At 39.7% G+C, this 27930-nt stretch overlaps 2 protein-coding genes and 1 long non-coding RNA gene across 3 annotated transcripts; 1 reads left to right on the top strand and 2 right to left on the bottom strand.

The window, feature by feature from the left end:
* Nucleotides 1-456: 456 nt before the first annotated feature.
* On the bottom strand, nt 457-27728 carry LOC118751556. The gene is made up of 5 exons (XM_036486379.1): nt 27057-27728; nt 18076-23230; nt 17863-17950; nt 9293-9404; nt 457-2764 (listed from the first exon to the last, which is right to left on the bottom strand). Exons 2-5 carry the CDS (start codon nt 22526-22528, stop codon nt 914-916), a joined length of 6504 nt encoding a protein of 2167 aa, XP_036342272.1. The 5' UTR covers nt 22529-23230; nt 27057-27728; the 3' UTR covers nt 457-913.
* Nucleotides 6069-6647, bottom strand: LOC118751557. The gene has a single exon (XM_036486380.1). It carries the CDS (start codon nt 6544-6546, stop codon nt 6205-6207), a length of 342 nt encoding a protein of 113 aa, XP_036342273.1. The 5' UTR covers nt 6547-6647; the 3' UTR covers nt 6069-6204.
* LOC118751558 lies at nt 23187-24788 on the top strand. Its single transcript, XR_004994551.1, has 2 exons — nt 23187-23276; nt 24180-24788. It is a non-coding gene; the product is annotated as an uncharacterized LOC118751558 (long non-coding RNA).
* Nucleotides 27729-27930: the final 202 nt, after the last annotated feature.

Genomic DNA, 27930 nt, shown 5'->3' with positions numbered 1-27930 from the left:
TGCCAAGTTAGTTCGATCTTCCACTTAGGTTGTGTTGTGTTTTTGAGGACGGGTATTGTCGGCAATTGTCAATAGAAAAAGAGTTGTGTTTCATCAATACCACGCTTTTTTATGAAAAAGTGCTCAAAATCAAGTACTAATTAAAAAAAAGATCGGAATAATTATTGGTTACCAATATGACTAGCTGTCTGAATGGATCAACTAAATCGCCGTGAAATTCCTTCTGTACAAAATCTGACTTGCATACCTTTTATTTCGCTGCCATTGCTCGCTTTTTAAATAAAATATTCAAATACAAAATTGAATGCCCTGGACATGAGACTACTAAGATCCTTTTCTCGGCAAAATGTTTCTATATTTTATAGCACAATTAGAACAATATCCTGCGCTCACTAGATTTATATTTCTTAATACTGCAAAGTATTTCCCCTTTTGTAAGTAGTACTGCTATTTCTCCTTTGACCCTTTCACTTTGTAGCTATGCACTTTTGTAAGTGCAACTTTTGCCTGTTTTTGTTTTTTTATTTGACTTTTTCTTCCATTCGGATTCTTGCATGTAATTTTTCGGATTATTATCGTTTACAAAGTAGACCACTGATTTCGACTAAGTATCGTAAAAACTTACACCCTAATATACAAATACGCGTTTTTCATTTACTTTCTAAATATTCTACTTCATTCTATTGCATACCTACTTTCCACGTCCACATCTTTCCGCCGTCACCGCCGCCGACGCCACTGTAGTCTAACGTCAATGGTTCGCGGTTGGTTCATTCGTTGCATTGCTGGAGAAATTCGACATAACCGTTAGATTTTCTACACCTTCATTTCACTTGCGCAAGCCAATTATCGCTGAACTGAAGAGTCTCTCAGCTCATGGCCTGCATAAAATAACTGCTGCTCAGCATTCATATTAACTGCCATTTACGTCCACGGCAACGGGCATCGGACCGCCGCAAATGCCTCTGTTGACCCCATTCATTCCGTTAATGGCACCCACGCTGTTGGTGTAGTGCACGGGTGAGGAGAGCGGTGGCGATTCTGGTGGTGTAAGTGGAGTTTGAGGCACCTTACCAGTGGGCGCGCCACCTTCGGCGTTGTGGGCTGCAACTGGACTGAGCTCTAAATGTTCTGCCAACAACTGCTCAGCAGCTGCATGTCCATTGTGCGTTTCGTAGCCATTTAAATCGAATTCTGCTGTGGCATTCTCTGCTATATTTCCATTTGTGGCGTCATGACCATTTCCATTTCCATTTGTGAGTTGGTTAGTTGCAGTCGAATCTGCAAGATTGTTGTGTAATAGCTCATTCAACTTTAATTGTGTCGTTGTGGACTCTTCTTCGGTGGTCGATGCGTTAGTGGTGGGTGTTTTCTCTTCCATACTATTCGTGTTGTTGTCATTTAAGTCGGTAACAATAGGTGGTGGTGGAGGTGATGGAGGTGGCAGCGAGTCTAATTGACTGCTCTCAATACCAGCAAAGTCACCAAGTTGTTTTATTTCCTCTGTGGATGGTGGATCTGGTAGGCTAATGATGCTATCGTAGCCATAATTGCCAGCTATAGTTTGTGGAAACATGGGTGGACTTTCATTGTCCCCACTTATGAGATTATCTTCAGAAATTATCTGCTGTTCTGTAAGGCTGGAGATGTGCAGTACAGTGGTATCGACAGCATCATTGTGGTCAGACAACTCTTCTACACATTCCTTGTTGTCGTCAGTGCCATTGGGGACTGGCAACTCTGGCTTCTTGTCCACACATTCTGGTGAATTGTTGTTGTTAATACGCTCTACACTCTCTGTGCTTATCTGCACATCTGTGACAACACTTTCTATTTCATTTTGTATAGTTTCTACTGGGTCTTTTGTTTCTACATCTTGAGGCTCTTTCTCAGTCACAACATTTGTCTGGTCATTTTCTGTTTCATTAACTTCATTTATAATAGCCCCCTCACATTCTTGCTTTGTCGACACCTCTTCATTGAACAATTTAATTTCTGTCACAAGGTTGCCTTGCTGAGGGTCGCTCTCACTCTGCTGAGAGGAATTTATATCCTTCTCCTTTATTATCTGCTCATTTCCTTGCTCATGCTTGCACAGCTCATTGTGAGCGGCGCTGTCGTTGGCTGTGGCTGTTGAACTATTGCCCTGAGCAGCAGGTGAATGCTCAAGACTGTGTCCATTCTCCGATCGGCGATCATCATCGTCGGCGGCGTTGTGTGAATTCGAAGGTAAAAGCGGCAAGTTTGCGGATGTCGATGGCGAGGCATATGACGTCGTCTCTATGGTGTACAACTCCTGATTACCATACGAGTATCGCTTGTTTGAACCAGCCGAAGATGTGGAACTTAAATCGGACTGCGAAAGACCGGTATTAGAATTGCGTACGAGGTTGACTTTCTTCTCATCTCTAAACGAATGTGGTGAAATAGCGGGTTCTTCTAATTCGACGATTTGATGTAAACTGCGTTCGGGCATTTCTTCTGCGTAGCTCGGTAGTTGATGGTGTATAGTTTCTGGTGGTGGTTGATGGATTTGTATCTCATCGTGATTTCTCAAAATCTTTTCATCGTCTGATCGAAAAGAGGTCGCGGCCGCAGCTGCAGCTGGTGGTGGTGTTTCATAGATGGGACGTGGTTCTTCGGTGGTTGGGCTGTTTGGAATGCTTTTGGAGTCGACGCCGCGCGCAACTTCTACAACAAATACGCCATCCTTCTCGGAGGTATTGTAATGCATTGTAGTTTCACGAGCGACGCGCGATATATCCTAGAAGTTGAATAAGAAAATAAAAGAAGGGATTATTTTATGTAAATCGAATAATTCGTTTTAGGGAGTCACAATGCAAATACGTACATGCAATCACAAGATATACAACAACAGTGTTTGCAGACAGAAGAAGTTATGTACATAGCAAACTGGCAGTTACAAGAAGAATAATAAGACATTTTCACGTGTGAATGTTCATTAGACCATAACACCTTACAAGCAAACAAAAAAAGTTGGCCGTGCATCCTTGAGTATCAAGAATTTTGCAAGGCAATTTCGGGGAAAAAAATTCGGTGACGCCTTCATTCGTCAATAACATTGCTTTTAAATTGTTCTACTGGAATAATCAAAATACTTCCTTTGCAAAAGTTTAATGATTTTCGGAGAACTTTGGGAGCCAAAAAATTTTCTCATTGGGACAAAAAAGCTTCGATGTATCATACTTTAAGATCCGACTGTAAATGCCAAAGATATGACGGGAAATTACAAATGGCGACCGCTACGATCGGAAAAAAAGATAATCGAAAATGCGGGAACTTATACACCACAAACAGGGGAAGAGGATCGGCCAAACGCTTAATATAGTCAATCAATTTACCATTTTTGGTTGACAAAATGCAGTTTTAAAACTTTAATAATAAGCTGATGCATATATGAATATAGAATCTTATTATGACCACGTTGGAAAAAATTATAAAAACGCAAGTTCCTTTAGAAGCCGCTACAAATTTTTACAGAAAAGTCCTATGTCCACAACGATTGGCCCGCTTTAAATTTTCGGGTATAGTGCGGAGGAGTTTTTATGCCTTTCATGGCCATGAAATGTCGGATGTTTTTAAATAACAGAAAAAAGTGAAGGGCGCATAGTCGCTTACAAATTTTCCTTTTCATCATTTCAAACATCCTGGATAAAGTCTTTTAAACATATTTTATTACATCCCTGGTTTCTGCATACCTTGCGGGAAAACACCGAACTAGTGAACCAAATTTATAGTTCCTTCCTAGATCTTTGTGGCCAAAAACGAGCCAGTCCAATAGTATCTAATTAAATACCCATCAGTTCAAAAGCAGCGAAATGTGCTACTCTTAAAAAAAAAATGTTTAATTTTATTTGAATATTTTTATTGAGCTTTGTACCACAATTAATAGAGACAATAACAATATTGAAATACATACATATTAATACACCACAATAATATTGACAAATATTTCGTTTTACTTTTTAAAGCGGTTGCAGAAATGTGATGGCGTGCGGTGCAATAACATCCCATTGTACTCTTGAGGTGCCCTTCTACTCAAACAAAATTAAGAGTATAGACTATGTTGCCATTCTGCTGAGCATTTTCAAGCTATTTATTGAGCGCAATGAAAGAAATTGGATTTTTCAACAGGACAAAGCTGCAGGAGAAAAATGCTGGTTGGAAACCAACAATATTTTGACCCTTGCTTAGATTTTTTCATTTCCTCTAAATTAAGTTATGACTACAAAAAAACGTACCACTCCATTTGAAGAGAGCTTTTACTGAGCAATAGTTACAGAAGAAAGTTTTGCCTTATCTTGCTTATGACGGTTGTTTCAAAGACTTCACTGTACTGGATTTATAATTATGCAATGGACTGTATTAAAACAAATCGATTTTGGCTGCTTTTAGCAAAGACGAAAATTTTTTGACATTGACAATCTCTTCAAGTAGGTATTTATTTAATATTTAGGGGATTCACAAGACGTGTTAACCGTCGTAAAATCTTAAGGTTAACATCTTTTTTAATTATAATGGTTTTAGGGGATTTCTAACTAAACCGAAATTCTTTTAAACTGATAAAGAATATATAATTAGCCAACCCCCCAACCATTTTAACCGCTATTTTACATAAACAAGTGTTAAGCTTAAGATTTTACGACGGTTAACACGTCTTGTGAATCCCCTAATTGATTCTTGATTTTTATTTATCTTCACTGCTGGAAATATAAAAAGACTATGCATACTTAGGTTGATAATTTTCGTTTACTTTTTTCTACATATGTATAACTATCTACGTACGTACATATGTATGTATATCTTCGGCAGGGTTTCTATTTTAAACCTTTTCAATTCGTATCCTGTCAAACACTTCCAATGAACACTTTGCTCTCGCTGTTGTTTCCTAATACCCCGGCTGTCAAAAGATGTAGTTGTGTGACCTCTTTATCCCTGTGGTGTTTTAATTATCAACGGATAAACTCGCTAAACATTTACATACATAGGTATTTATATATATTCATAAGTTAATCTATACACTTTGAATGTGAGTATGGAACAAGTACACACAAGTAAGTGGCGCAGGATACAGAATATTTACATGTATGTATTGGCAGCACACTAACAAATATGTATTAAAATTTAGCTTCAAGAAATAATAAACAGGTAAGGCACTGCCCTGCAAAAATCGTTGGACTATGTGGTCTATTTGTGCCATATTGTGGAGTACTTACTAAGTTCTCCTCTGTAAGGCAGTAGCGGACCAACTCTCTACCCGACCAATGCTCGTGTTTTAACGATCGTAATCCATACACGATGTTTATTAGGCTGTGTTGCCGAGAGGTAGGTATTTCATGGAGTAATCCCTTGGGGTAGTTTTATGCTACTACGATGTAATGCAGAGCCAGGACATCGCAATGTTAATTGGACCAAATTTTTTATATATGCATTGCGGTTATTTTTGGAGTACTCCTTGACTCTTAGGGAGTACTCTTAACATGCGTGCAAGGAGAAGTCGCGATTTTTGCAGGGTGGCTACCCTCACCCAAATACATTTCCAACAGCAATGCTTACATGTTTGTACACGTATGAATGATAATATGTTTGCATGTATGTACGTGCAGATAGCAGGAGACGGTGATGGATAGAGAATATTTGAGGCGACAAAAAGGACTTTGAATGTCAACAACGAAATTAACGGCAAAGACATCGACAACAACAAGAACAAGAACAAGAACAAGTACGAATATAAAGGTATGTATATGTATAAATACAACAACAAGAGCAAGCAAACAACAACGACAAATAGAGTACCCAGAAAGGTAAGAATAACAATGACTACGAGTACAATAACTAACGACAAAGAAGAGCAAACAAATAAGAAAAAGTGCAGAAGAAGTATTTAGAAGAAGAAGTTAAACAAGCAGGCGAACGTTGAACCGTTTGAGTGTTTAAGTATTTAGGTGGGCGAGTGGGCGAGTGTGCGTGCATGTGTATGTGTAGGTGCTGTAAATGGGCCTTTGTCTATGCCAATCGACTGTCAATTGGCAAATAAACCCCACAAATCCTTATTTTCGCCCATCACCTAAACACAAGCACAACGACAACAACACCAACAACTGCATTTAAAAGTGCCCAATACTGAGCACTTAACACTCAACACTCAACACCAAATAACTTTCAACGTTCAACGTTCAATGTTCAACATCGAGCACTTACGTGTCGCTCTTCAGTCTCAACGATCAAGTGATTGTTTTTCAAAGTCATCTTCGTGACAGAACCATTAGGACGTGTAAAGTTCTCTTGGACGGAGTTGTTGGACAGATTGGCTTGAATTTTCAACTTATTGTTGTTGTCTAGATTTAGTGGCGATGCTATTGAGGTTAAGGAAGGGGTTGCAACCGAAGTCTCGGATGACAGCAACGCCCTCTCATCGACACTGAAAACTGTAGCAGCACCACTAACACCATTGCACAAAATGTTGTTTGTTGGATAGCTGGACGGTTTCGTGATATTGCACTCGCCGGAATGCGAGTTGGTCATTGCTTTGAGGCAGCTTCCGTTGGTGACATTCTCGGTGACGGACGGCAAATGTTGTTTTGGAATTGAAGTCGCTGTGTCGATGTTAGACTAGAACGTACAGAGAAAATAGATGAAGATGAATGGCATGGTTTTCGCCGTTAAACGGTAGAACTGCAAGAATGATGCACAAATGTTTAGAGTAATGTTATAATGTGAAAGTGATATATAATACGAAATTGGTTACTACGTTAATGCACGTTAGGCAAATTCACGTTCATTACAATCCATTTAATTAAGACTTCGCATTCGTAACACCAAATCTACACATTCTAGTTTCCACTGGTAAGACATATCTGTCTTACCGAATTTCTTACCACCAACTATCATTTCGTAGTTTGACAACTCAATTTTCATTTTACCGTGCCATTAACATTAGGAACAAATTGATTGGAATGTTACGACAGCAAGGTGCCAGCATGAGAAAATGGGGCAAAGTTACAACAGAAATTTGACAGATGTTAAGATATATTTAGATTAAAAATTCACTTTTAACGTTATAAAGTACAAACTGCCAGACTCACTGGCTGAAAGTGAGTCGCACATTAAAAATTTGGCAAAAATTAATAATTTTGCAAAATTTTCAATAATTTTCCAACAGGAACGAATCCGAAACGATTTGTTTCCATATGTATAAATAACTTGAAAATACACTCTTAAGAATGAGGAAAAGTGTTTCAGGGAATCGTATGCTTTCGTGGGAGATGAGTAAAGACGAGGGCTGAATTGCGCTAGGAACTGCCGCACATTTTGAATTCACAACTAGTACTGAAATTATTACCTATTCCTATCACTCACGATAAACTCACCGTCTAAAACATCAGAACCAGTCGGTAAGAAATCAGAATGGAGTTATACCAAAGTAAACTTTGTGCGACATTCAGCTACCGCAACCTCTTATGGTGAAGTCGCCGCCAAAAACGCGGGACAATTGCGTTGATCTATTTAGCGAAGGGGCAAAAAAGCCGAAATGCTTATCCTTCAATGCCGCACAATTTGGAAAATGAACTTTTTCGAGACAAAATTTAATATGTATCTCGAGAACGAGAACAGTTACCGAAATAGATGAAAATGGTGTTTAAAGTTTTTAAGAAGGAGATCTCGCTGGATAAAATAATTATGTTCAGCTATGAAATTACTTTTAAAATTAGAGGGATCAAAATTTTTTCCTTTTTAAAGAAAATTACTGTCAAAAAAATATAATTATTGAAAAGACAGTAATTTACAACAATTATACATACGTGAAATGAATGATGGGGTACGAAAATGTATCTGCAAGAGTGTCAAATAAATAATGATTTTTTTTCAAAATCCGTGATTCGGTGAAATTTTCGTGGTACAGTTTAGCTGACCGCACTCAACTTAGACTCGAGCATGCTCTGCGAAGAAAAGCAGCTCAACTTTTGCCAGTTCGTATAGTATAGGAAAGCGGCATCCTAGACAAAATGCAAAGGAAACAGACAGGCCAAAAGCTCTTTCAAAGAAATATTACCTTTGAAATCTCAAACAAACTTAAATTTCAGTGGGCATGACAACAAAAGGCATAGGATTTATTACAACACACTGCAGATCCACTCTTTTAGCTGTACTTCTGTACTAATTTTCAATGTTGTATGATTATTATGGAAAGACTCATAAAAATGCATACATATGTATAGAACTCATCCCTTAAATATTTTCTACGTGCGTGACAGTGTTCCTGGCCAATTTGTTGCAAAATATCTAGACCGCAGTGAAAAACTTATGAAAACCTGAAAACTGCAGCGTAAACAGAATGTTTGCGGTGAAGTAAAGGCAAGTATGGCAACTAACTGTTGTCCCCTCCAAAAGTAGGAGTAACCATCAAATTTGCTAGAAATTAAAATGTGGTCGTAGCAAAATCAAAGACTAAGAGCGTAAACAAACGGAGTGAGTTAAAGCCGCTACAATAATAACAACAGCCAAAAATTAGTGAGGTGAGTGGTGGTGGGCTGCTGAACGTCCGAGGGAGCTTTCAAACAGCAAATGTCAAGTAAAACCGCCAGATGCTTACAATGAAATGGTGTCTGGTTGCGGCAGCCAGCGCCGATCTGCCAACAGCGGCTCTCACGAACTTGCAATCAGACCGAAACGGAGATTTAATTTGCGAGTTGTATGAGACATGTTGCAAACACTTCCTGTGTGTGTGTGTGTGTGTGTGTGTGAATGTGTCCGTTGCTTACCCTGACTGGAAGTACTAGCTTTGCTTGTGCACGTCTGCACCACACTTTGGTGGCATTTTCTATCTCCGTTTTAATTAAAGTTTCAGCCTCCAACCAGCTGTCAGATTATGGCGGAACAAGAAGAATCAAATAAGCATGCTGGAGTCGAAGGGAGTGCCAACATGGCGTGGAAAACACAAAAACCAAAACACCCCGACTTTTGACTTTTGAATTATATATACACAGGTATAATGGTAGACATACTAACATACATATATACATATAAGTATTAGTGAGCGAAGTTGATGAAAATTTAAATTTTCATCGCACTTTGCAGTCTTATTTGTGAATTTTATTTTATTTTATTTTGCACAACTTAGGCTAGGAATGAATTTAAGGTGAGCCACAACCACCTACTAATATTTTTGTAATAATGTATGTAACAACTGTAAGCCCCTATTGATTTAAGTGTACTTTATATCTTGTAATGTTTAATTAAGACTTTTAGCCGACGAGTATTCACTACATACCTCTTCCTGGGAATTTTCGCCATCTCCATTTTTCTTGTCATTTGTAACGCTCCCATTGGCCTGATTTGCATCGCGAATATTTGGTGAGCCATAGAACTTTCCATAGAGGTACCTGTGCAAAGAATATGTAATTTAGTTTAAATTAAAATATTAAGTGAAACATCTATGCTGTAAATACAATTAAATAAGTGGCTCAATTAGTCAAAAGTCGAAGACAATGCAATCAAAATGCGATTAATTAGTAAATCCGCGCACACTTGTGCACAGAGGTATTAAAAAAAACTCTCCAAACGGCCTTCTGAAGTACGTCCTACCTCCGATTTGTGACGAAGTAGTGAAGGTAAAATGTTATGCACAGAAACCAACAACCGTGTATCGCTTAAGTGCACTGAGAGCTGTTTGCGGATTCCGCACAATTTCTGACGAAGCATCCTTTGTAATCGCTGGTCCCAGTAGACATTATCGCACAAGAGATGAAAAGAATATATAATCACCTGTCTGAGGACAGCAATGGTCTAACGCGAAAGACAATAGCCAGAGAAGAAAGGTGTCGTTCTATGGTAATCTGGCAGAAACGATGGGACGACTCTGAAAAGGGAGGTGGACCCACAAGCTCATCTCTGACATTGAAACACGGCTGAATAAGTCTCACTGAGAGTGTAGTTTTCATCTAAGCCAGTTTCTCTCGAGCAACGGTTCTTATCGTGAGTATCTGAATAAATTTCGGCATAGGAATAAGAGAAAATAACGGAACACATAATGTTCTCCTGCTCCCGATACGCCTCTGAGTCACGAAGCATGGTACAGGATATCGGCATACCAGACTATATGTTAGCGTCAAGCGAGAAGTGGTGGAAGATCTGCGCTCATGTCACAATAATTCATGTAGATTTAAGACGAGCTGAGCATCTAAGCAGCCGTTAAAATATGTACGTAAGGAGCCTTTTGGGCCAACCAACCCTGGCCCAATTTCTTACATACTCATACTTTGGCAAAATGTTGAGTGCGATTTTTAATATATCTATTTGCAATTTTGAAATGTCCCTGCCAAACAGTAGTGCCTACAGCAATAATCATGGCATTTTACTGTTAAAATCCCAGAAGCTTTACAATTTTACAACACAAATTTAAGAATTCCAAAAACACCGCAGTCAAGTGTCACATTTCTTGAGATAATTTATTCATTCGGTGCTATAATCTGCTGCACTTGCGTTTCGTATGGCGCACAACAAATGTGAATGCCAAAAGTTGGCTTGACATCAAAAGTTTGCCCATTTACTGATTCAATTTACAACCTCAAATAGCTGGCAGCGAACCATTGCTTGAAATCCAATTTGGCGGCATTTTCGTTTACTGTTACTTTATTGCTTTTCGTTTCATATTTAGTATGCCTCACGCTACTGCTAAGCGCGATTTTATAATCTTCTTAAAACTTTGCCGCTTATGTAGCCTTTTTCTCTCAAACTTTCACAGCCAGTACTACCGTCATTAGAATTTGATTTGGGTGTCGTAACTGGAACCACTGGCATTTTTTTCACTTCAAACTGTGCTCGTAAGTGACTTTTTGGGCTAACTGTAATACATGTGTTACACTTACATACATACATATGTGCTTAGTACTCAGAGCCTTGGAATGTCGAAGACGCATTCTTGACGTGAATTCAACCAATTGTTTATTGAAAAAAAAAAAATTACTTTGTTCTTAGAGTTTCTTAATTCTTTCCATGTGTCAAGTTAAAGTAGCTCAAATAGCGTGGCTTAATACGAGTAGCTTAAGGCGGAAAATAACAGTTATATACATATTTAAAGAGTTTTTGGTAGCAGTGCCCTAGTTTTAAGTTCTTAAGTCCTACATGGAAACTCTTCGATAGGGTAGCGATATGCAACCTAAAGGGGCAGCTATGTGGCATTACGCCTTTCCATCTCATACTACAAATTTCCCTCTTTTCACCCAGTGGTTGAGAACAATACCACCAGATCCTCATAGACGTTCTAGAATATGGTAACAAGCGCAAGCCCATAGTACAATAGGGAGAAGACAGACTTGGGGTGTTTCCTTTTTGATGATTAGTGGGAAAACTCCACCAACAGGCCTGTAATGGCACTTCTTTATATTAGGGTCACATTAGGGACTCGAGGAAGCCCTACAACATCTCAAAAAATGTGGCTTCGAAAACGAACGAGCTGCATACATACGTGCTTTCGCGGAGAAGTAGAATTTCCATTGCTTGAAAGGTAAGAATACAGACAGACCATCCCTCAAATTTCCAATATATGTCCTCTATAAATGCCCTAATCTTTGCAATAGTATAACACGATATCGCGAGGCGTTATTCAAGAGACGCTAAGTCAGCTAATATGGAAAACTTGATGAAATTCATTATGAACATGGACTGTGGTATCACAACGACAAAATTAAGATAATTAATTGCCTGTATGAGGTGCAGGTGGTATTGAAATAATATGTACGATTTTGTAACTTCCGTTAATCTCATTCGTTGTATATCTGAAACTTCAAAATAAGGCAATGCAAGAACTAGTTCCGTAAAAGTTTCGATTTCAAACCCCTGAGTCTAAAATATTTTTGCAATGCAATTTCGAAAAATTTTTTTTTTTTTTTGCTGAACCTTGGGCCGCCTTTTACATTTTTCGGTGACAAACAATTGTTTTCAAATAGTTCCACTGGAATAATCGAGATACTCCTTTAGCAAAAGTTCAATGATTTTTGGTGAGCTTTACGGGTTATCTATGGTAATTGTCTTTCAGCTCATCACAGTCTTTCGAAAGACAAAAGTATTTCGTAAGGCAATCGCCAATTCTGGCAACTCTCTTGAAAGCTCTTTTCTGTACTACGAAAGACTTATTAAAAGATCCGCTACATAACGAGAAGGTCTAGCGTTTTTCTGTTTGTATTTTAGCAGTGAGTTTTCCAAAAATTAAATTTAACTAAAAGTATATATTTTTCCTTTTAAAACAATAAAAACAAAAAATTAAAAAAAAATAAATTAATCAAAAAAAGAAAAAAATAATAGTTAAAAAAGCGTGAAAAATGTATAAATCAAATATGTAAGTTATAAAAAAAAAATATTGAAAATGTAAAGATTAAGACGAGTTCCTAAAAATTAAATGACATAAAAAAATTTTTCATTTCAAAATTAAAATAATGTTATTTAAAAAATTAAAACAAAATTAGAAAATATAGATGTTTAAAAATTAAATTAAAATAAAAAAATTTAATTAAAAAATATGTAAATAAAAAAACTTTGTAAAAATCTAAAAAAGAAAAATTAATAAACCATTTACTAAAAATTAAATGAAAATAATGAAATAAGTATTGGTCTGTTTAAACTATAAAATCTAATAGTTAAAAGAAAATCTAATTAAAAATGAAAAACAAAACCATTAAAAAGGGAAAAATTCATAAAACAAGTTTCTACAAAATAAATGAAATAAATATGAAAAACCAAATTTCTCTTTAAATCGATAAAATCTTACAATTAAAAGAAAGTTAAATTTAAGCAAGTAATTTTTAAGCAAAAAACAAAACCGACTTCTAATCTCATATAACAATTTAGGAGTTCCGTTAATATTTTTATGGTCCAATGATCGGATCAAGGGACCACCTCCGAGACACTACAAAACAAAAAAATATTCCGACGAATTGATAACCTCCTCCTTTATTGAAATCGGTTAAAAAGAACAAAAGATTTAATCAAAAAATTAATTTCGCTGCCCGAGGATTCGATGTCGGATCTCTCGAATGTTAGGCCAGTGTTTTGCTCACCCTTCCATTGCGATTGTTGCAGCAGAGCTAACAAAATTATATAGTATACATCTCCTTTTTAAACATGTTCAAGTGCTTTATATAGAAAGAGCTTTTCAGGATAAAAGTTGGCAAGGGAGCTTTTTTTAAGACTTTCGTGCTAGAATAAACACAATTTTTTAAACTATCTCGCTTACTCTCTTTCAATTATCTTACAAATGATACGAATTGATATATGACGGGTAAATGCTAGTACAGGGTACTTGAGGTCAATGAACTTTAGAATAAAAAAATGTTTTCCTCGATACACTCCTCACACTTTAAGATTCCACTGGAATGTGACGAAAAATATAAAAAGGCGACCCCTACATTCTGCAAAACTTTTTATTTATTTTTTTCAAATTACCTTGCAAAACTGCTTTAGAATCAGGTGTGCCCGGCGAATTTTTTTTCTGGCACGGTCTAATGTACATCTATACAGTAAAAAGAAACCTGAAATGCCATCGAAACCCGACGTGGTCAAATGCCCATATGTATTGTCACAGCTTAGCAACGGCGCTAAGACGCTGGATTAAATTCACTCACACATGAATACTGACAATAAGCAAATAGCATGTATAAGGAACTGCAAAATACTTGTGCTGGTGTGTTACAGAAACATCAGTCACTCAAGTGGCGTCGCATTTGTTTCACGCTAACGCTTTCGTTTTCCAACGCATCGCCTTCTTCTGCTTGTCCTGAGCTAAAGTGAATCAGTAGAACCACATAAGTTGCGCCCCCGCTTACCACATTGTTTTGTTTGCGCATACCTTTCCTCTACCTTTTTTTTTTTTTATCCAACCACCAGCTGTTGTGGCTAATACGGCGTAGTATTGTGGGTTTATTTTCCCCATTTCTGTCATTCCCAACTTCGTTGAGCAGCGCATTAGTTTACAACACTATCTGTTGTCTTCGTCGAAAAAGATGTCTTAACATGCATTTGTTTGTGGTCATTATACAATTCCCACACCTGTCCGAAGTGCCAAGGCAACGGAAGGAAAGGACATGCTCCCGCAGATGCTCGCAATTTCGACTTTGCGTAGTAAATGAAAAATAAGAGGGAGATTTATTGCATAGCCATTCAGTATGCTTTGTTAGGATAAAAGAGCGGATTTGTCAAATACGATACGAACTGGGCAGCATTGCTAGAAATATGAGTATGTACTCGTAGGTAGAAATTGCAGAAACGAATGACGCTTTAAAAGACGAACTTTAGTTTTGAGAACTTATTTAAGCGCATATGCTTGGACCTGTCCTTAGAAGGAGACGACATAAACAAACAGTTTTTAGTGACAAGGCTCAACTCAATGCTAAACAAAAAATTAATTGCGTTATTATAGTCCTTCTCAGTTTTTTTCGAAATTATGTCCTCTCAGAACTTCTGTTTCAGGATTTCTAATTAATACCGACAGCTCGAAGATGGATAAAGCTGATGACGGCGCTTTAGATACAGCAACTGATTCTTTTAAGCAGCGATTCGATTTTTTTAGACGTGATTGTTTTAGGCGCGACTCGATAAGTAAGACAGCCAAGCTTCTCTAAGAGCATTAGGATTCAAAATAATAAAGTAGAAAATTATTTGGGAAAGCCGCATAATAGATTTTCTGGGTCTTGTCACTCTTATTTTATTTCCCAGGCAGTAGCCGTTGAGATAACCAACACGGCTTGGACATTCGATCTAGAAAAATTGACGAGTATGCCATACATACGGACCAAACGGGACAACTATGAATACTTAGGGAATTAATGCACTTCGTGAGTTTCTAGCGATGGACTATTCCAACAAGTATTCTCGGCTGAAATGATTGGGGTAAAAAGATGGTGACATTTTTTTGTAACATTTCAAATTGTTTTCCTTTTTGGGGGAACTCTATAATTGTTTTCGCAACTAGTTATTTTTATGTAACATTTATTCACTGAAAAAAAGTAATATTTTCCTTCAAAATTGCTACATTTACTACATTTTGCACTAAAACAAAACTAATTATAGTCAAATAAAAATTGAAAAATCGGGCTCAACTGGCCTGTTGCAAATTTCGAAAGCTTTCGTAAAAAAATGTATCAAATTGATTAAAAAATGATGGCTCCGGTGAATTATGAACAGTAAATGACAGTTTTGAACCACTGTGCAATGGGCGATCTAGTGGGATCTTCCTCCTTTTGCCACTAACAGAGGAAATTCACTACGGTTAAGTCTTTACACACGTCTACTAAACTTAGCCTGAGCTGAAGTCTCACGGCCTGTTTTGCTAACCCAAAGAAAAGAAGAAGTTCATAGCAGTGAAATCTGCTTTCAAAGGCCACTTATCGAACTCCTGAAGATTTTAATTTAACTAACGATAAGAGGAGTGGGAAAACAAGTTCTATTGGAGCAGTGTAAACAGCTCAAGTCACTCTTCATGCGGCTGACCCAGCCCATTTTTGTTTGACTCTACTCATTTTAAGTTGCCTTAGAAACGGCAAAGAGGAGCACACGTACCTGCGAAAAGGTGCGAGTAATTGCTACTCCAGCCAGTCAAAGTAATAGTTTAAGTGTAATTTGCTTCAGCCTGATTGAATATCAAAAACATTGCTCAGCACTTATCGGCGATTTGTTGCAGACAACTTGACTGCTGTTGGCACCGTTGCCATGCGACTGTCGGCGCAGAAGCATTGTGACAAGCAACCAGGCGTATCATCCACATACATATACTTGTACATACTTATATACTTATATGTACATACGTGTAACAATGCTTAGCCAAAGGCTCAGCTGCAAATTGGTTACGGTCCCACGAAGCGTAAAGGAAAAGGTGCACAGCGCTGGCGCAAAATACCCAGACCGGAAAGTGAAAGCAATCAATCTTGGAATGTGGAAAAAGGGTTTGAAGCTTGGGGCCATTTTTACCATTGACAGCGGCGACATACTTGCAAATGCTTTAAGGCTTTAAAGGATTAAAAAATGGTTTAATGTATACATGTATTTTGATGAGCAAATCTCACGAGTTGTTACATTTTTCGACAAATACGTGTTTTTGGTAGAAAATGGAGGCATACTTATCTTAGAAAATGCATTATCTTCAGTTTTTTTTTTATAAAGAACAAGACTCCGACGCGAAATTGTGTATAATTTAACACGTTTAATGTAGTTGTTGTAGCGGCTACAACAAACCCGCCCAGATCGGCAAGACCCTGAATCGTTGTCGTCAAGCTCAACTAACGGGAGACCCAAGAAGCGTGCAGCCTCTATAGGGTCCGTCTATGGGGACAGAGGCGTCAGTTGAGTGGGGTTTAGTGCGCATGCGAAGAGATGTTTCGAGTTCAACCTGCTGCAGTGGCCAGAGCGAAGTTGGGCTAATGTGGTCAGAGTCTCCCTAGGCAAACGACGCTCGGACTTGCCCAAGTCAGTTCTGGAGTCTAAGTAACTTAAGGCCTGCCGATATGCTGTCGGGTCCAGAGCTTTCTTTATGAACCTATCCGTGCCTTCTGATATGCCTTGGCGAGGGATCCTCTGCAAGCAAGTGTCTGTTCGGCTGTCCACGTCTGTGGCTCCCTACTAAGAATTGGTTGCAGAGCATTGTGTTGTGCCGCTTAAAGGGGAACATTTGCGCTTCGTCATGCAAGTGGTGTTGTGACGATATCAGAAGACATCTGGTCACTTTCCATCGGACTTGGTTCGTCATCAACGTGAATACCCAGCTGCAATCTAACCTCCTTCGTCCAGGTGGTGAAGAGGGCAGCTGAGGATATTGTAGGGGGGAGAGTTAGGCTCCTTGCAGTGAAGAAGTAGTGAAGAAGTGAGAATGCTCGGAGGGGTAACCGTTTACTTTCGAGCACAAGTCATCAGTTCCATTCCCAGCATAAAAGACAATTGGTACTCCGTCTGGTGGTTGAGGGAGCTTAGAAATATTAAAGTAGTTGAGAAAGAACACCACCCTTTGGAACCCCCCGTTTTATTTTCCTGGGTTTAATCAATTTGTCTCTAAATATTAATGACGAGTGTCGACCACTCAGATTATTCGCTGACCACCGTTTGAGTCTTTGTGGGAGAGAGAACCTCTATGTCTTCTAGTGGCGCGGAGCGACTGACGGTTTCAAACACTTTTGACATAAATATCTAACGCTACTAGAAATGTTCTCTCGCAGGGGTAGTGCTCTTTACGTAAACCATACTGATGCTTCGCAGGGATGAGGTGGTTCATATAATGGGGGAGTAGCGAGGCCTCTAGTGTGTTCGCTACCGGGAGAATGAGGGTTATCGGACCATAAGACTCTGCTTTGTTGGCTGGTTTTCCCAGTTTGAGCAGTAGGACCACTCTGACGAGAGTGGCCATTGACAGGTTGAGGACCTTGGTTAAATAAACAACTCCTGTAGGACCCAAAATTTTCAGTATCAGCATGCATATTCCGCCGGGTCGCATGGCTTTGTAGGCTTTCACCTTCCCTATGACTACCCGAACTTCACGAGGCAAAATTGTGCAGTAAATTAATTTAATTTGACTCTTGTGTTTATCGGATTTTTTTTTTAAATCTGCATAGAAATTGTCCACATTTCATTCCGCATACGCTATATTGCCATTTTACATTCTAAAAATCCTTCTGTCCTACACATTTGTATACATATACATACACATGCATGTTTACTCTGGAATCCCACCAAATTAGTCTGTCTCTTAGAACATTTGACTTAGAAAAAATGCAACCACTTTGTATAACTCGCTGTACTTCATCTCAAATATACTGAAATAATGAATAGAATATAACAAAAGGCTTTTCGCTCTATGCTTACCACATGGCACAAGTCAGTGAGACAGTCAGTACAACCGGCAGCAGTACAATGAAAACTCCAAGTACCAGCGTATTATGATTTTTAAATACTGCAAAGAGAGATTCATTTTTAAAGTCAGCTAAGAGGGGTCTTCAAAGAAATGTATGTTCTTATTTGTTTACATAAATATAAGTACTATATGTACATAGGTATTCATGCTTGTTTTCAACTTACCCAACTCGATTGCATTCGGTTCCTCCAACACCGAGTAGGCGGTGGCATTGCTCATACGCTCAGTGGATGCTCCAGCGTAACTGGCATTCGCAAGCATCGACAAAGGGTACGTATCGTTGCCGCTGCGAGCTAGTAACTCCTTTAGTTCACCGTTCTCCATGGCATTTAGCATCGCTGCGGCTGTTTGGCCTGCCGCCAGCATCTCACCGGAGCCCGCCACATCAGCGCTCAGCTCATCCTTTCGCAGATTACTTACGCCATGGTTCACCGTGAAGTGCGCATAGTCGGCTGCATGGTGGGCTTTGTTGTTGTGCAGTGCTGCTGGATTGCCGAACGGATAAGAACCCTCGACTCCATCAAATCCTCCACCGCCGACGCTCTCGTCTATCAGATCGCCACCATACTGTACGGAAGACTCCACGAGTCTGTCGACGTCATTGCCATTTCCATTGCCATTTTCCTCCAGCATGTTGTTCTCGTACATGCCTGAGTGCGGCTGGTTTGCTTCGTCGGGCATGAAATCGATTTCCTTGAGTTCAATTTGCGGCGGCAGCTCACCTATCACTGGCACACCAATCGACATTTCTGGCAATATGGCTGGCTGTATGATGACGTCTGGCGTCAGTGAGGGCGCTGCAGCCGCTGAAAATGTGGTTGTGGGACCAGCACCTGAGGACTGCTCCACTTCCACCACCGACTCGGCAATGTAGGTAACGTCTAAAGGGGGTGCCTCATCGCCTTGATTGCGAAATATCTTAAGTGAATCGGCGGTGTTGCGTAGTGGCGAAAGAATTATGTCTTCTTCATAGTGATGCTGTTGCGGTGACAGCGACAACCGTTCGTCCATGCTGGCAGCGTTCGGACGTGTGCTGGCTAAGTAGTTTGCCGGAAAGAATTGATTTTCCAATCTGGTTTTCCGCAACTGTTGCTGCTGTTGTTGTTGCTCATAATCTGTATTTGCGGTGGGTAGAGACTCGCCCACCTTTACTTCGGTGTTGGAAATGTAAAAAATTGTGTCCGAGTCGCGATCTATGGTCGGCTTACGCGGCGGAGGAGGTGGGGGCAAAGGTGGTTTTGGCAGCGCATTCTCTCGCTTTAGGTCTGCCAAGAAGAGTTCGTCGGACATTTGTGGCGGTTTCACTTTGACCTCAGGTGGAAAGTATTTGATATCCTTCAGCTCAATATCCGAATCGGAATCTGAGCGAAATGTAAATATCGGATTGGCATTTTCAGCACTAACCGCACCCTCAGTGCTATTGTCGCCGGTATCGATTATCTCTACAACTAAAATCTCATCGCCACGTTGAACGTTTTCTCGAGCAGCGGAATCATTGCTGCCCGAAGAAAGTGGCTTCATCGAAATAGCTTTAGCGGTTTTGGCCATCAGTTCATCTATGGGGTTGGTTCTTGAGCTGCTGCCTGTGTAATCTGGCTGCCGATATGAAAATTCTAAATCTTCGCTCTCATTGCCGATGCCCTCAGATACGTTAATATGTATCTCGATTGCTGCTGGTTCGGGCTTACCGAAGGCCACACTTAAATGTGGGGCCACACTTGACTCCTGTGTGGCATAGTCGGCCCTGTCCACTACATATTGGGTGAAGCGTTCCTGCGGCGCAGCTGGTGGCTTAGTTGTGCCGCCGTGTGCATCCGCCTCAGCTTCCAGTGGTAGGGCGTAAAAGCCATCGCTATCCTTGAAATTTGTGGATGATACAATGGAGTCCACTGTGGAATCGTAGACTTCCACTTGAATGTCAGATATTTTTGACTCCGTTCGCTCATCGCCCAACCTCTTGGGAGTGCTGGAAAATGCTCGCGACTGTTGCTGCTTCTGCTTATGTTGCGATAGTTTTGATGTTTTTTCCTCACCTCCGTGCGTGGTTTTCGTGCTCAACGGCAGACGTGTGGTGCTGATCAATGTCTCTGGAACCTGGAACACAGTCGTAGAAAACATGGGTGTACTCTTTTCCGAAGGTACGTGTACAAAAGTGGTTGAAACAGGCGCTGGCGTTGAAGTTGTTGCGCTTATTGGATCGCTTTTCACCGCTCTATTCAATGTCATCGCCGGCGCAGCAGTGGTTTGCTCCACCAGTGCGGTGGGCGCAAGGATCTCCACAATGCGGCCGTCACGCAGTTGTGATTCTATGGTGGACTCGTGGTGTTGTTGTGGTTTCAGGTTTGCGTGCTTAACCGTAAACCGCATCTCCTCCATGAGAATGGGACCCAAATAGCCATTGTGTACTGGTCTTAGCGTGGGTGTGGCTGCCGTAGAGTTTTCTATATTTGCTCTTTGGTGTGGTGCGGATGCAGACGTTGGTGCTGGTGTGCTGCTAGTGGAAATATTTTTCACGCCAATGTTCGGCATTGTTTTCGTCAACACATCACTTCCGCCGTTATTGCCATTTTCGGTGGCTTTGTTTGCGCTCTTTAAATCATCCACAGTGTCAACAAGCGATGTTTTTATTGTCCCGGGGGCGGTCATATTTTCAACATGAAATTCCTCGCTCACACTGAGATCAGGCACGAGCAAGTAATGTTTATCGGTTAGTTGCTTCTTTCTTGTTTTCTTGACACCATCATGGCCATCATCATCGTCCGCGGCGTCAACATCGCCACTCTTGCTGCCGTTGCGTAATTTTTTCGCCTTCGAAATCGATTTTAAATCATGTTTTTCCAAGTCAATAAGTTTTATGATGCCATCACTATCGCTCGTACCTGAATTGTTTGCGTCTGTGCCTCTGCTGGTATCCTTTACGTCGCCGTGTCTGCCAATATTGGCTTCATCGTTTTGTAGCTCTCCCTCCGACTCGTTTCGCTTGGCTTCGCGGTTATCAGACACATCGTCAATAAAAATGATGCCGCTGTCCGTGCTTACCTCCGCTGTTGTTTGGATTGTCTGCACACTTTTTGTTGTACCAACAGATGGGTGTTCAGGTTTTTTAGTCGTAGTTGAAATTGAAGTAGTTGCCTCTTGCAGCATGTCCACACTGGTTGTCGCCGTGCTGACGTTCATCTTGGGTAGCCTTATTGCAGCGGTTGTGTTGCGCGCTGGTGGAATGGGCGTTTGAGGCAGATTATCGCCAACGATGACGGAGCTCATTTCCATTATTGCGCTGACGGTGACAGAATTACCGTTGTATGATGTTGGTACTGTCGAAGTACTTTGACTGACACCAGCAACTTCATCAGCTATCGGAAATTCGATGGTTGTTGTTGGCATTGTTTTTGCTGTTTGATGCTTGGTGTTGTTGGTAGGAAGTGCGCTTGTAGCTGTTGCGGCTGCTGTAGTTATTTGTTCTGTTGCTTTTATCGTTGCCGTTATCGCCTTTGGCAACGTTTCAATTTGGATTGCAATCATCGGCGCATTTGCTGTAGTCGCCGAGATTGGCTTTGTCGTAACTGCCAATGCTGATGTAGTTGCTGCTGTTGTATTTGGTGCTGCTGTTCTTGGTGCCGGTATGGATATTTCTTTAGTAGTTGACGCTGCTGTGGTGTCATGTAACTCCATAAATGCGGTCGTTGCAGTCAGTTCTTCTGCGGCTCTCTTGTCGTCTACTTCCGTGCCACTACCCCGGAAGCTTTTTAGCTCCGCAGCCGCACCTGACTTCTCAATGGGGCTTCCCGCTGTAATCCTGCTGACTGCAGCATTCGTAGGTGCCAAGGTGACTGCTGTTGCCGCCTCCGTGGATCGTGGCAAGTTGCCAGTTGCCGCAGACACAATGGCGCCCGGCGTGCTTACCTCGTCGTCGTTGTCGTTGTCGTCGCCGTTGAGTGCGTTGCGATGGCTGCCAACTAGCGATGGCGCGTTGGTGACGATAACGCTTTCTGAGGGCAATGCGCCCTCGCTTGACTTTGCGATATTTGCTGTGACTGTAGTCGCGACTTCTGTACTTTGCTCAAAGTGCTGTTCACTCTCAACTGTAGTCGGGTTTGTAGTGTGTGTGGTAAGTATAGGTATATCGGTGCTTGTGGTTATAGTTTCGACCAATCGACTAGGCAAAACTGTTGTGGAGCCTGCAATAGGCGCTTCCGTTGAACTCATGGATGCGACCTGTGTCTTCAATACCCTCACCTTACCTTTCTCCCTCTCCTTGGCCGCGTGTTGCCATTTTTTTCCATAATGTAATTTATATGATTTGCCTTTCAGTTTCGGCACATTTCCTTTGCTGCCGAGCTCATCAATGTTACGGCGCTCTGTGATTGCGCTTGCAGCCGCCTCAACCTTGGCAGTCGTGGCTTTTGCAGCCGCCGTGGTGCTCGTGCTGGCGTGCAGTGTTCTTGGCGTGATGCCAATTTCCGCCGACGTTACTATCAGCGTGGGTGTATTGCCCTCAACGCTGACCGTCAAATGGTGAGTGGGCGCTGTGTCGCCATGCCTTGCCTGCAACAGCAACGTTGCACACAGCCATATACCGGCTAATATACTACTGTTTACCAATAACCACCTTGCCATTTTGCTTTGAAAAACCACTTAAACTTGCTTTTTGTTGCCCAGCTGCTCTCGCCTTAATTTATTCTTTTGCAGTTCCACCCTACTCGTTTCGCCTACAGTTTATGAACTCACACAACTTGCTTGAAGTGCCGCGTACATTGTTGCCCCCATTTCTGTTAGAAGGAAATTACAAAAAAAAACCACACAAAGTGCGCGCCACATTAGTGTTGCAAGGTCGTTGGCGCGGTGCGCGTACGTTGCGCAACTCCTCCACCCCAATGATGGCTGTGCCAGTTGAGATAAAGTTTTCAACGCTGTAATGCGCGCGACAATGGCACCACCACTAACAACAAGCGCAACAACTGCAGTGCAGGGCGTTACTTTTTTTTCTATTACCCTCTATTTTGTTAATGTTTTTTGAGTCAGGCGAACGAAAATGAAAAAAAAAAAAAAAAAAAAAACGACTGATGCACTGAGTATTCTAGAAAAGTTTCCAAGTTCGTTATACACTCGTTTCGTTTTCGGCAATGGTGTTGTGGCGTATGCGGCGAATGCGTGCGTCCGTCCTTTTGTACGTGCTGCGCAAACTTTCTCGCCAGTTTATAAAACACGGCGCTGCGTTTGTCGATAAAGTCGCCGTTCTCTATGCAACGGTCTTAAGTATTGGACTCCGGTGAGAAGATGCTATGGCGTATTGCGAGTGCTGCTTGGTGGTACACGCGTCTGTGAACAAGAAAGGAATAGAATTGTTGAATAGTTAGTGTGAGAGGTAAAAAACGAAATTAGCAACAGAAAATTCAATTTGAATATAAATATGTATTTAAAAAAAATAGGTGAACAGTTCAACTGGGAACATTTATTTAGTTGGGTAAAATTGCATTGAAAGACGTTGTATAAGTAAAAGCACACCAATGTGTGTATATATGTATGCATATTCACATAACTACGATACCACCATTTTAAAAATCGCAATATCTATACTCGTATCAAAGGGACACACCTGTACTTCAACGCCAATTCTGAATATAGTTTTATGAAAAGTTTTTTTTTTTTAAACAGAAACTCGTCAGCCTAACGGTATCCATTAATAGAAAAAAGCCTTTTTATCGAATAATATATAAGCAACACCTTTTTTTTTCAATTTTTAATTCGACGATACAAATGCAAATGTATCGCCGCAGACCTCCCTTCAGAAGTGCATATACAAACAGTGTCATCATTCCATTATGTGTAGTGTATGTATAATGAAAATATTCATTTTTCACTTGATTTAAATACGAAAATTTTTAAACGGTAATCAAATAAAAAATTCTTATTTTTATAATTACAATTATAGGGTTAGGGTAGGTCTATTGTGCCCCCAATTATAGGGTTACCCCAAAACGAAAAAAATGTACAAAAAATTTCAAACGTTATAAATAAATTTTCACCAAAATTCAAAATTTTTTATATTTGCAATAATTTTAGCTATGGAGTTTTTTAGCGTATTACGTCTTAGTGCAAGTTACAAGAAGCTAAGAAATCTCATCGATTTTAAATAGTTTTTTTTTTTTTGTTGACATTTCGAGCACATTGTATATATGTATGTGGAAGGAAATGTTTACCACCGCTTATCAAATCGGTTAAGAATTCGAAGCTCTACGCTATTTTGTACCCCACTTTTTCATTACAGACCACTGTGAGCCGGCCAATTGCTACTAAAACAGCCCATCGTATTTTGCAAAAGAGAAAAGACGCATTTGAAAAGGATGTTTAAGGTAGTGCGTAATCAACGCTCTTAATTTTACGATGAATCATTCAGCGTCTACTAACGGAAAATTACATAAATGCTCCTGAAAACGCCACGACAAAGGAATCTGGTGGAACTAAAAATGTGCACACTATCGTAATCCACATTTTTTTGGTATTTTTCCTCAGGTTTAATTTAGTGGCGCCAAAGAAAAGACTTGTTTGCTCAGTGCATTCATCAACGCACAACCACTCGATGTTCTGAGCTCTAGATTTTGCCTCGATACATAAATTACTTGCAAAAATCGATGTCGATTTCGCAGCCCCAATTCGCTATTCCGTATACGGAACTATAGTATGCGCAGTTAGGCATAGTAAGTAGTTGCTGTTAACCTGAAAACTCTTCAAACCGTGGAACATCCATCGGAACAGCCAGCAACCAGTTCATTAGGATATCTTACGTGAGCATTTTAAAATATTTTTTATGATTGTTCCGGACAAAGTAATAAACATTTTTTTAATAATAAATTTGCCCACTTATAGCAGAGAATAATTTTATGTTTCTTATTTTTACAAGCTACAAAGCAGGATTCTCCATATTGATGTGGAGATAGATGGTATTGATGGATGGGTTGACTAGTCATATAAGAGTACATACTATGTATTTTCACCTTTGCGCCGATATAACAGAATATTATCTCCCATGCCATAAGACTGGTTTTAACTATGTCATATTTTGACACCAAAATTTGCCGACATATTTTGACACAACTTTATCTCCTTTATCCATACCTTTGCCATAATATCATTATGGGCCAAAAACTGACAGTTAGCCGATTTCGAAGCGTGTGTACACGACTAAAGACCTATCCTGATCCAAATCAATCGACCGCTTTTTGATCTCATTTGACAATGTGTTTTCTTTTTGACGACAAATGCCACTGAATTTCACATAGTAAAAACCAGCCTTTAGATTCAACTCTTCATGCGCAATGCCAAAATATAATAAGTAGCTATTCACACCTTCTTTTTTATTAGGCTACCTGGTTAAAATTATTATTCTGCACTTTATTTGATTGGTGCAAACTGAATGAAAAATATAAGCACATATCCATATTACCCCAAAAATCAGGTTCATATAAATATTTCTGCTTCAGTTCTAATTTTTCTGAGCAGCTCTGATTTTTAAGAACTGTCATTATCTCTCTAACGGTGGTCGCCAGAAGACAAACCCTTTTATATTAATTGGAGCAACCGAACCCGGGTTCAATTGGGTGGTAGTCTCTCATCTTACCATTCGACTACAGCGGCTTTCGCAGCGATACATATGGTTTTTATAAGCTTTTTCTGTTTATTTCGAGTTGGCTTTTAGATTTCGCAAAAAAAAAAATTGATATTTTTTATTTAACAAAAATGTGTTCTATAAGTAAATATAAGTTTGAGTTCGAGGTCGGTTTGATAAGTCAGTGGATTTTTATATACCCTATGTACCAACTTCCAATGCAACACTGCTCTTGTCGACACACATCTGTTAATAGGCAAGTTTAGTAAAAATAATTTTCATCAATTGCTGCCTTGAGGTTCTTCTCGAAAATGCCTCCGTGGTTTGGCAGTTGACGAATTTTTTGCTAATATATAGATTTAACCACCAAAATATGTGACAGATGAAGAAAAACATTTTTTTTTTTTAATCAGAACTTGGGTGTCTTGAAAGCATATAGAATTAATTTAAGGAGACTAATGGATGAATATTAAACCAACTAAGACTAGAAAGCTCTTTAAACTTTCGTCGATAGAGCACAACCTAGTCTAGAAGGTAGGAATAGCATGCAATGTCTATCTAAAAGCAAATCTTTATGCTTGGATAGCTTTTTCGAGAAATGACATTTGATATTTTCTTGCTGATATTTAGTGATAGGTAAATGAGATGAAAGAAATAAAAATAGTACGCACACGGTCAATTACGATATAAAAACTTCATACATACACATGTACACAGCCAAACATATCACACGCATTTCCATGCTTGCAAGGTCATACATGGGTTATAATCAACTCGGCATTAAGGTCCTTTTCGTGAGAGCGCAATACCCGGAGTAGAAATAAAACTCTTATGATTGCATGCCAATGAAAGTATAAACGAAAGAAGTCAGCTCAGCACAAGAGATTGGAAAAAAAAACGAATATCAAAGCAATTTCGCTTGCGACAGCATCAATTTTTTGTTTGTAAGCAGTTTTTGCCACTTAGAACCAATAAGCATAAATTGTTGGCGAATATTGCACAGCACTTGGACACTCCATGGTTCATTGCAGCTCAGACACAAAATGGAAACAGTGGAAAGGATAAAGGGAAATACAGAATGGAAGGAAACATATAAAGGCACGCAGTCCATTTTCTTTCAAATAAAACAAAAGAACCAGCGGGAGAAATACAAAAGCAACGGTATAACAGGCATGAAAGGGGAGGAGGGAGAAACATCACCATTATTTCCACTTCACTAAGATTTCCCGAAGGCGTCGTCATCACAAAACTGTTACGCTTGTGGATTTCAATCTGCTGCATTATTTGGGCTAAATACTTAGTTGGCGAAGTGTGTGAGTGTATTAGAGGAGGTACAAATTATTATGAAAAGATATGATGATGACAACAATTTGTTTTTTTTTTGATAATACTACTAGTGTACTAGTAGTGTCAGAGGAAAGGCTTGCGCTTTGAAACTGTATATTGTAGTTATTAAAGTAGTAATTTTATTCGATTTCGGTAGTCACAGTAAACATATTAAATTGTTGTAAATTTTTTATACTTTTCGCAATACATTACCTGATCTGAAGTGTGCGATAATCCTTCGGTAGTGGCTTTACAAGGTAATCCAGGTCCTTGTGAAAGCGAATAAGCGTTCATCTATTTATTTGGATACACAAATTTCAAAGACCTTCGATTTTCAAGGCTATTCACTTACGATTCCACATTTATTTGCACTCAAACACTTTTCTTGCTTTCAAGCTGACTTGACATTTGGAATGCAATGCAAATTATTTGTCAGATACTTAACACTTTCCCAACTTTTCTAATTGCTTCAAAAACACTTCACTCAAACTAACGCCAGGTTAAAATATTTATTTTCTCTGCTTTCACATTTGCATTTGCATTTGCATTTGCTCTAGCTTTGTTATACCGTCGGACTTGAAAACGCACACTGAGTTGTTTTGGCACACAATTTTTTTTATTGCAAGACAGTGTTGCATTTGGCATGGAAGTCAAGCTTCAATTAATCATATAAATATGTATGTACATATGTATGTATGTAGTATATTTGGCACTTCGTATTTAATAACTCCGGCGATGATAGACTTTTATAAATCATTCAAACATTTTCAGCATCCTTCGCCTTCCACAAAAATTCTTTAACTCCCACTGGACACTTGACAATTGGGTGTTTACCGTTATGCACAGATTTCGAAATCTTCCGCTAATTGCGACCAATAGCTCCAAGAAACAAACGCGAACTGTGCAAAAGCAAATTTCATCACATCCTTTTGCCGCAACGTTGCTGATAAGCCGCTTGGGCAGTAAATTTCGGAGACTGGAAGCAATGAACAGGAATGACTAGAAAGTAAAAACAAAAATATCTGAAATAAAGAGCGAGCGACAAAGGATGCTCACCGAGGACTTTCCATATACATAGATAGCGAAA

Source organism: Rhagoletis pomonella, unplaced genomic scaffold, assembly GCF_013731165.1.
Source record: "Rhagoletis pomonella isolate Grant_MI unplaced genomic scaffold, Rhpom_1.0 Rhpom_scaffold_00795, whole genome shotgun sequence".
Classification (NCBI taxonomy): domain Eukaryota; kingdom Metazoa; phylum Arthropoda; class Insecta; order Diptera; family Tephritidae; genus Rhagoletis; species Rhagoletis pomonella.
This window is presented reverse-complemented; position numbering and strand designations above follow the sequence as displayed.

Excerpts from the sequence above, each read along its gene's own strand:
- LOC118751557 (XM_036486380.1), bottom strand. The coding sequence starts at position 6,546 with ATGACCAACTCGCATTCCGGCGAGTGCAATATCACGAAACCGTCCAGC.
- LOC118751556 (XM_036486379.1), bottom strand. The coding sequence starts at position 22,528 with ATGGCAAGGTGGTTATTGGTAAACAGTAGTATATTAGCCGGTATATGG. Across the intron at positions 17,951-18,075 it reads ACCGAATGCAATCGAGTTGG|TATTTAAAAATCATAATACG; the intron begins GTAAGTTGAAAA and ends CTCTCTTTGCAG. Across the intron at positions 9,405-17,862 it reads TCACTGACTTGTGCCATGTG|GTACCTCTATGGAAAGTTCT; the intron begins GTAAGCATAGAG and ends TTCTTTGCACAG.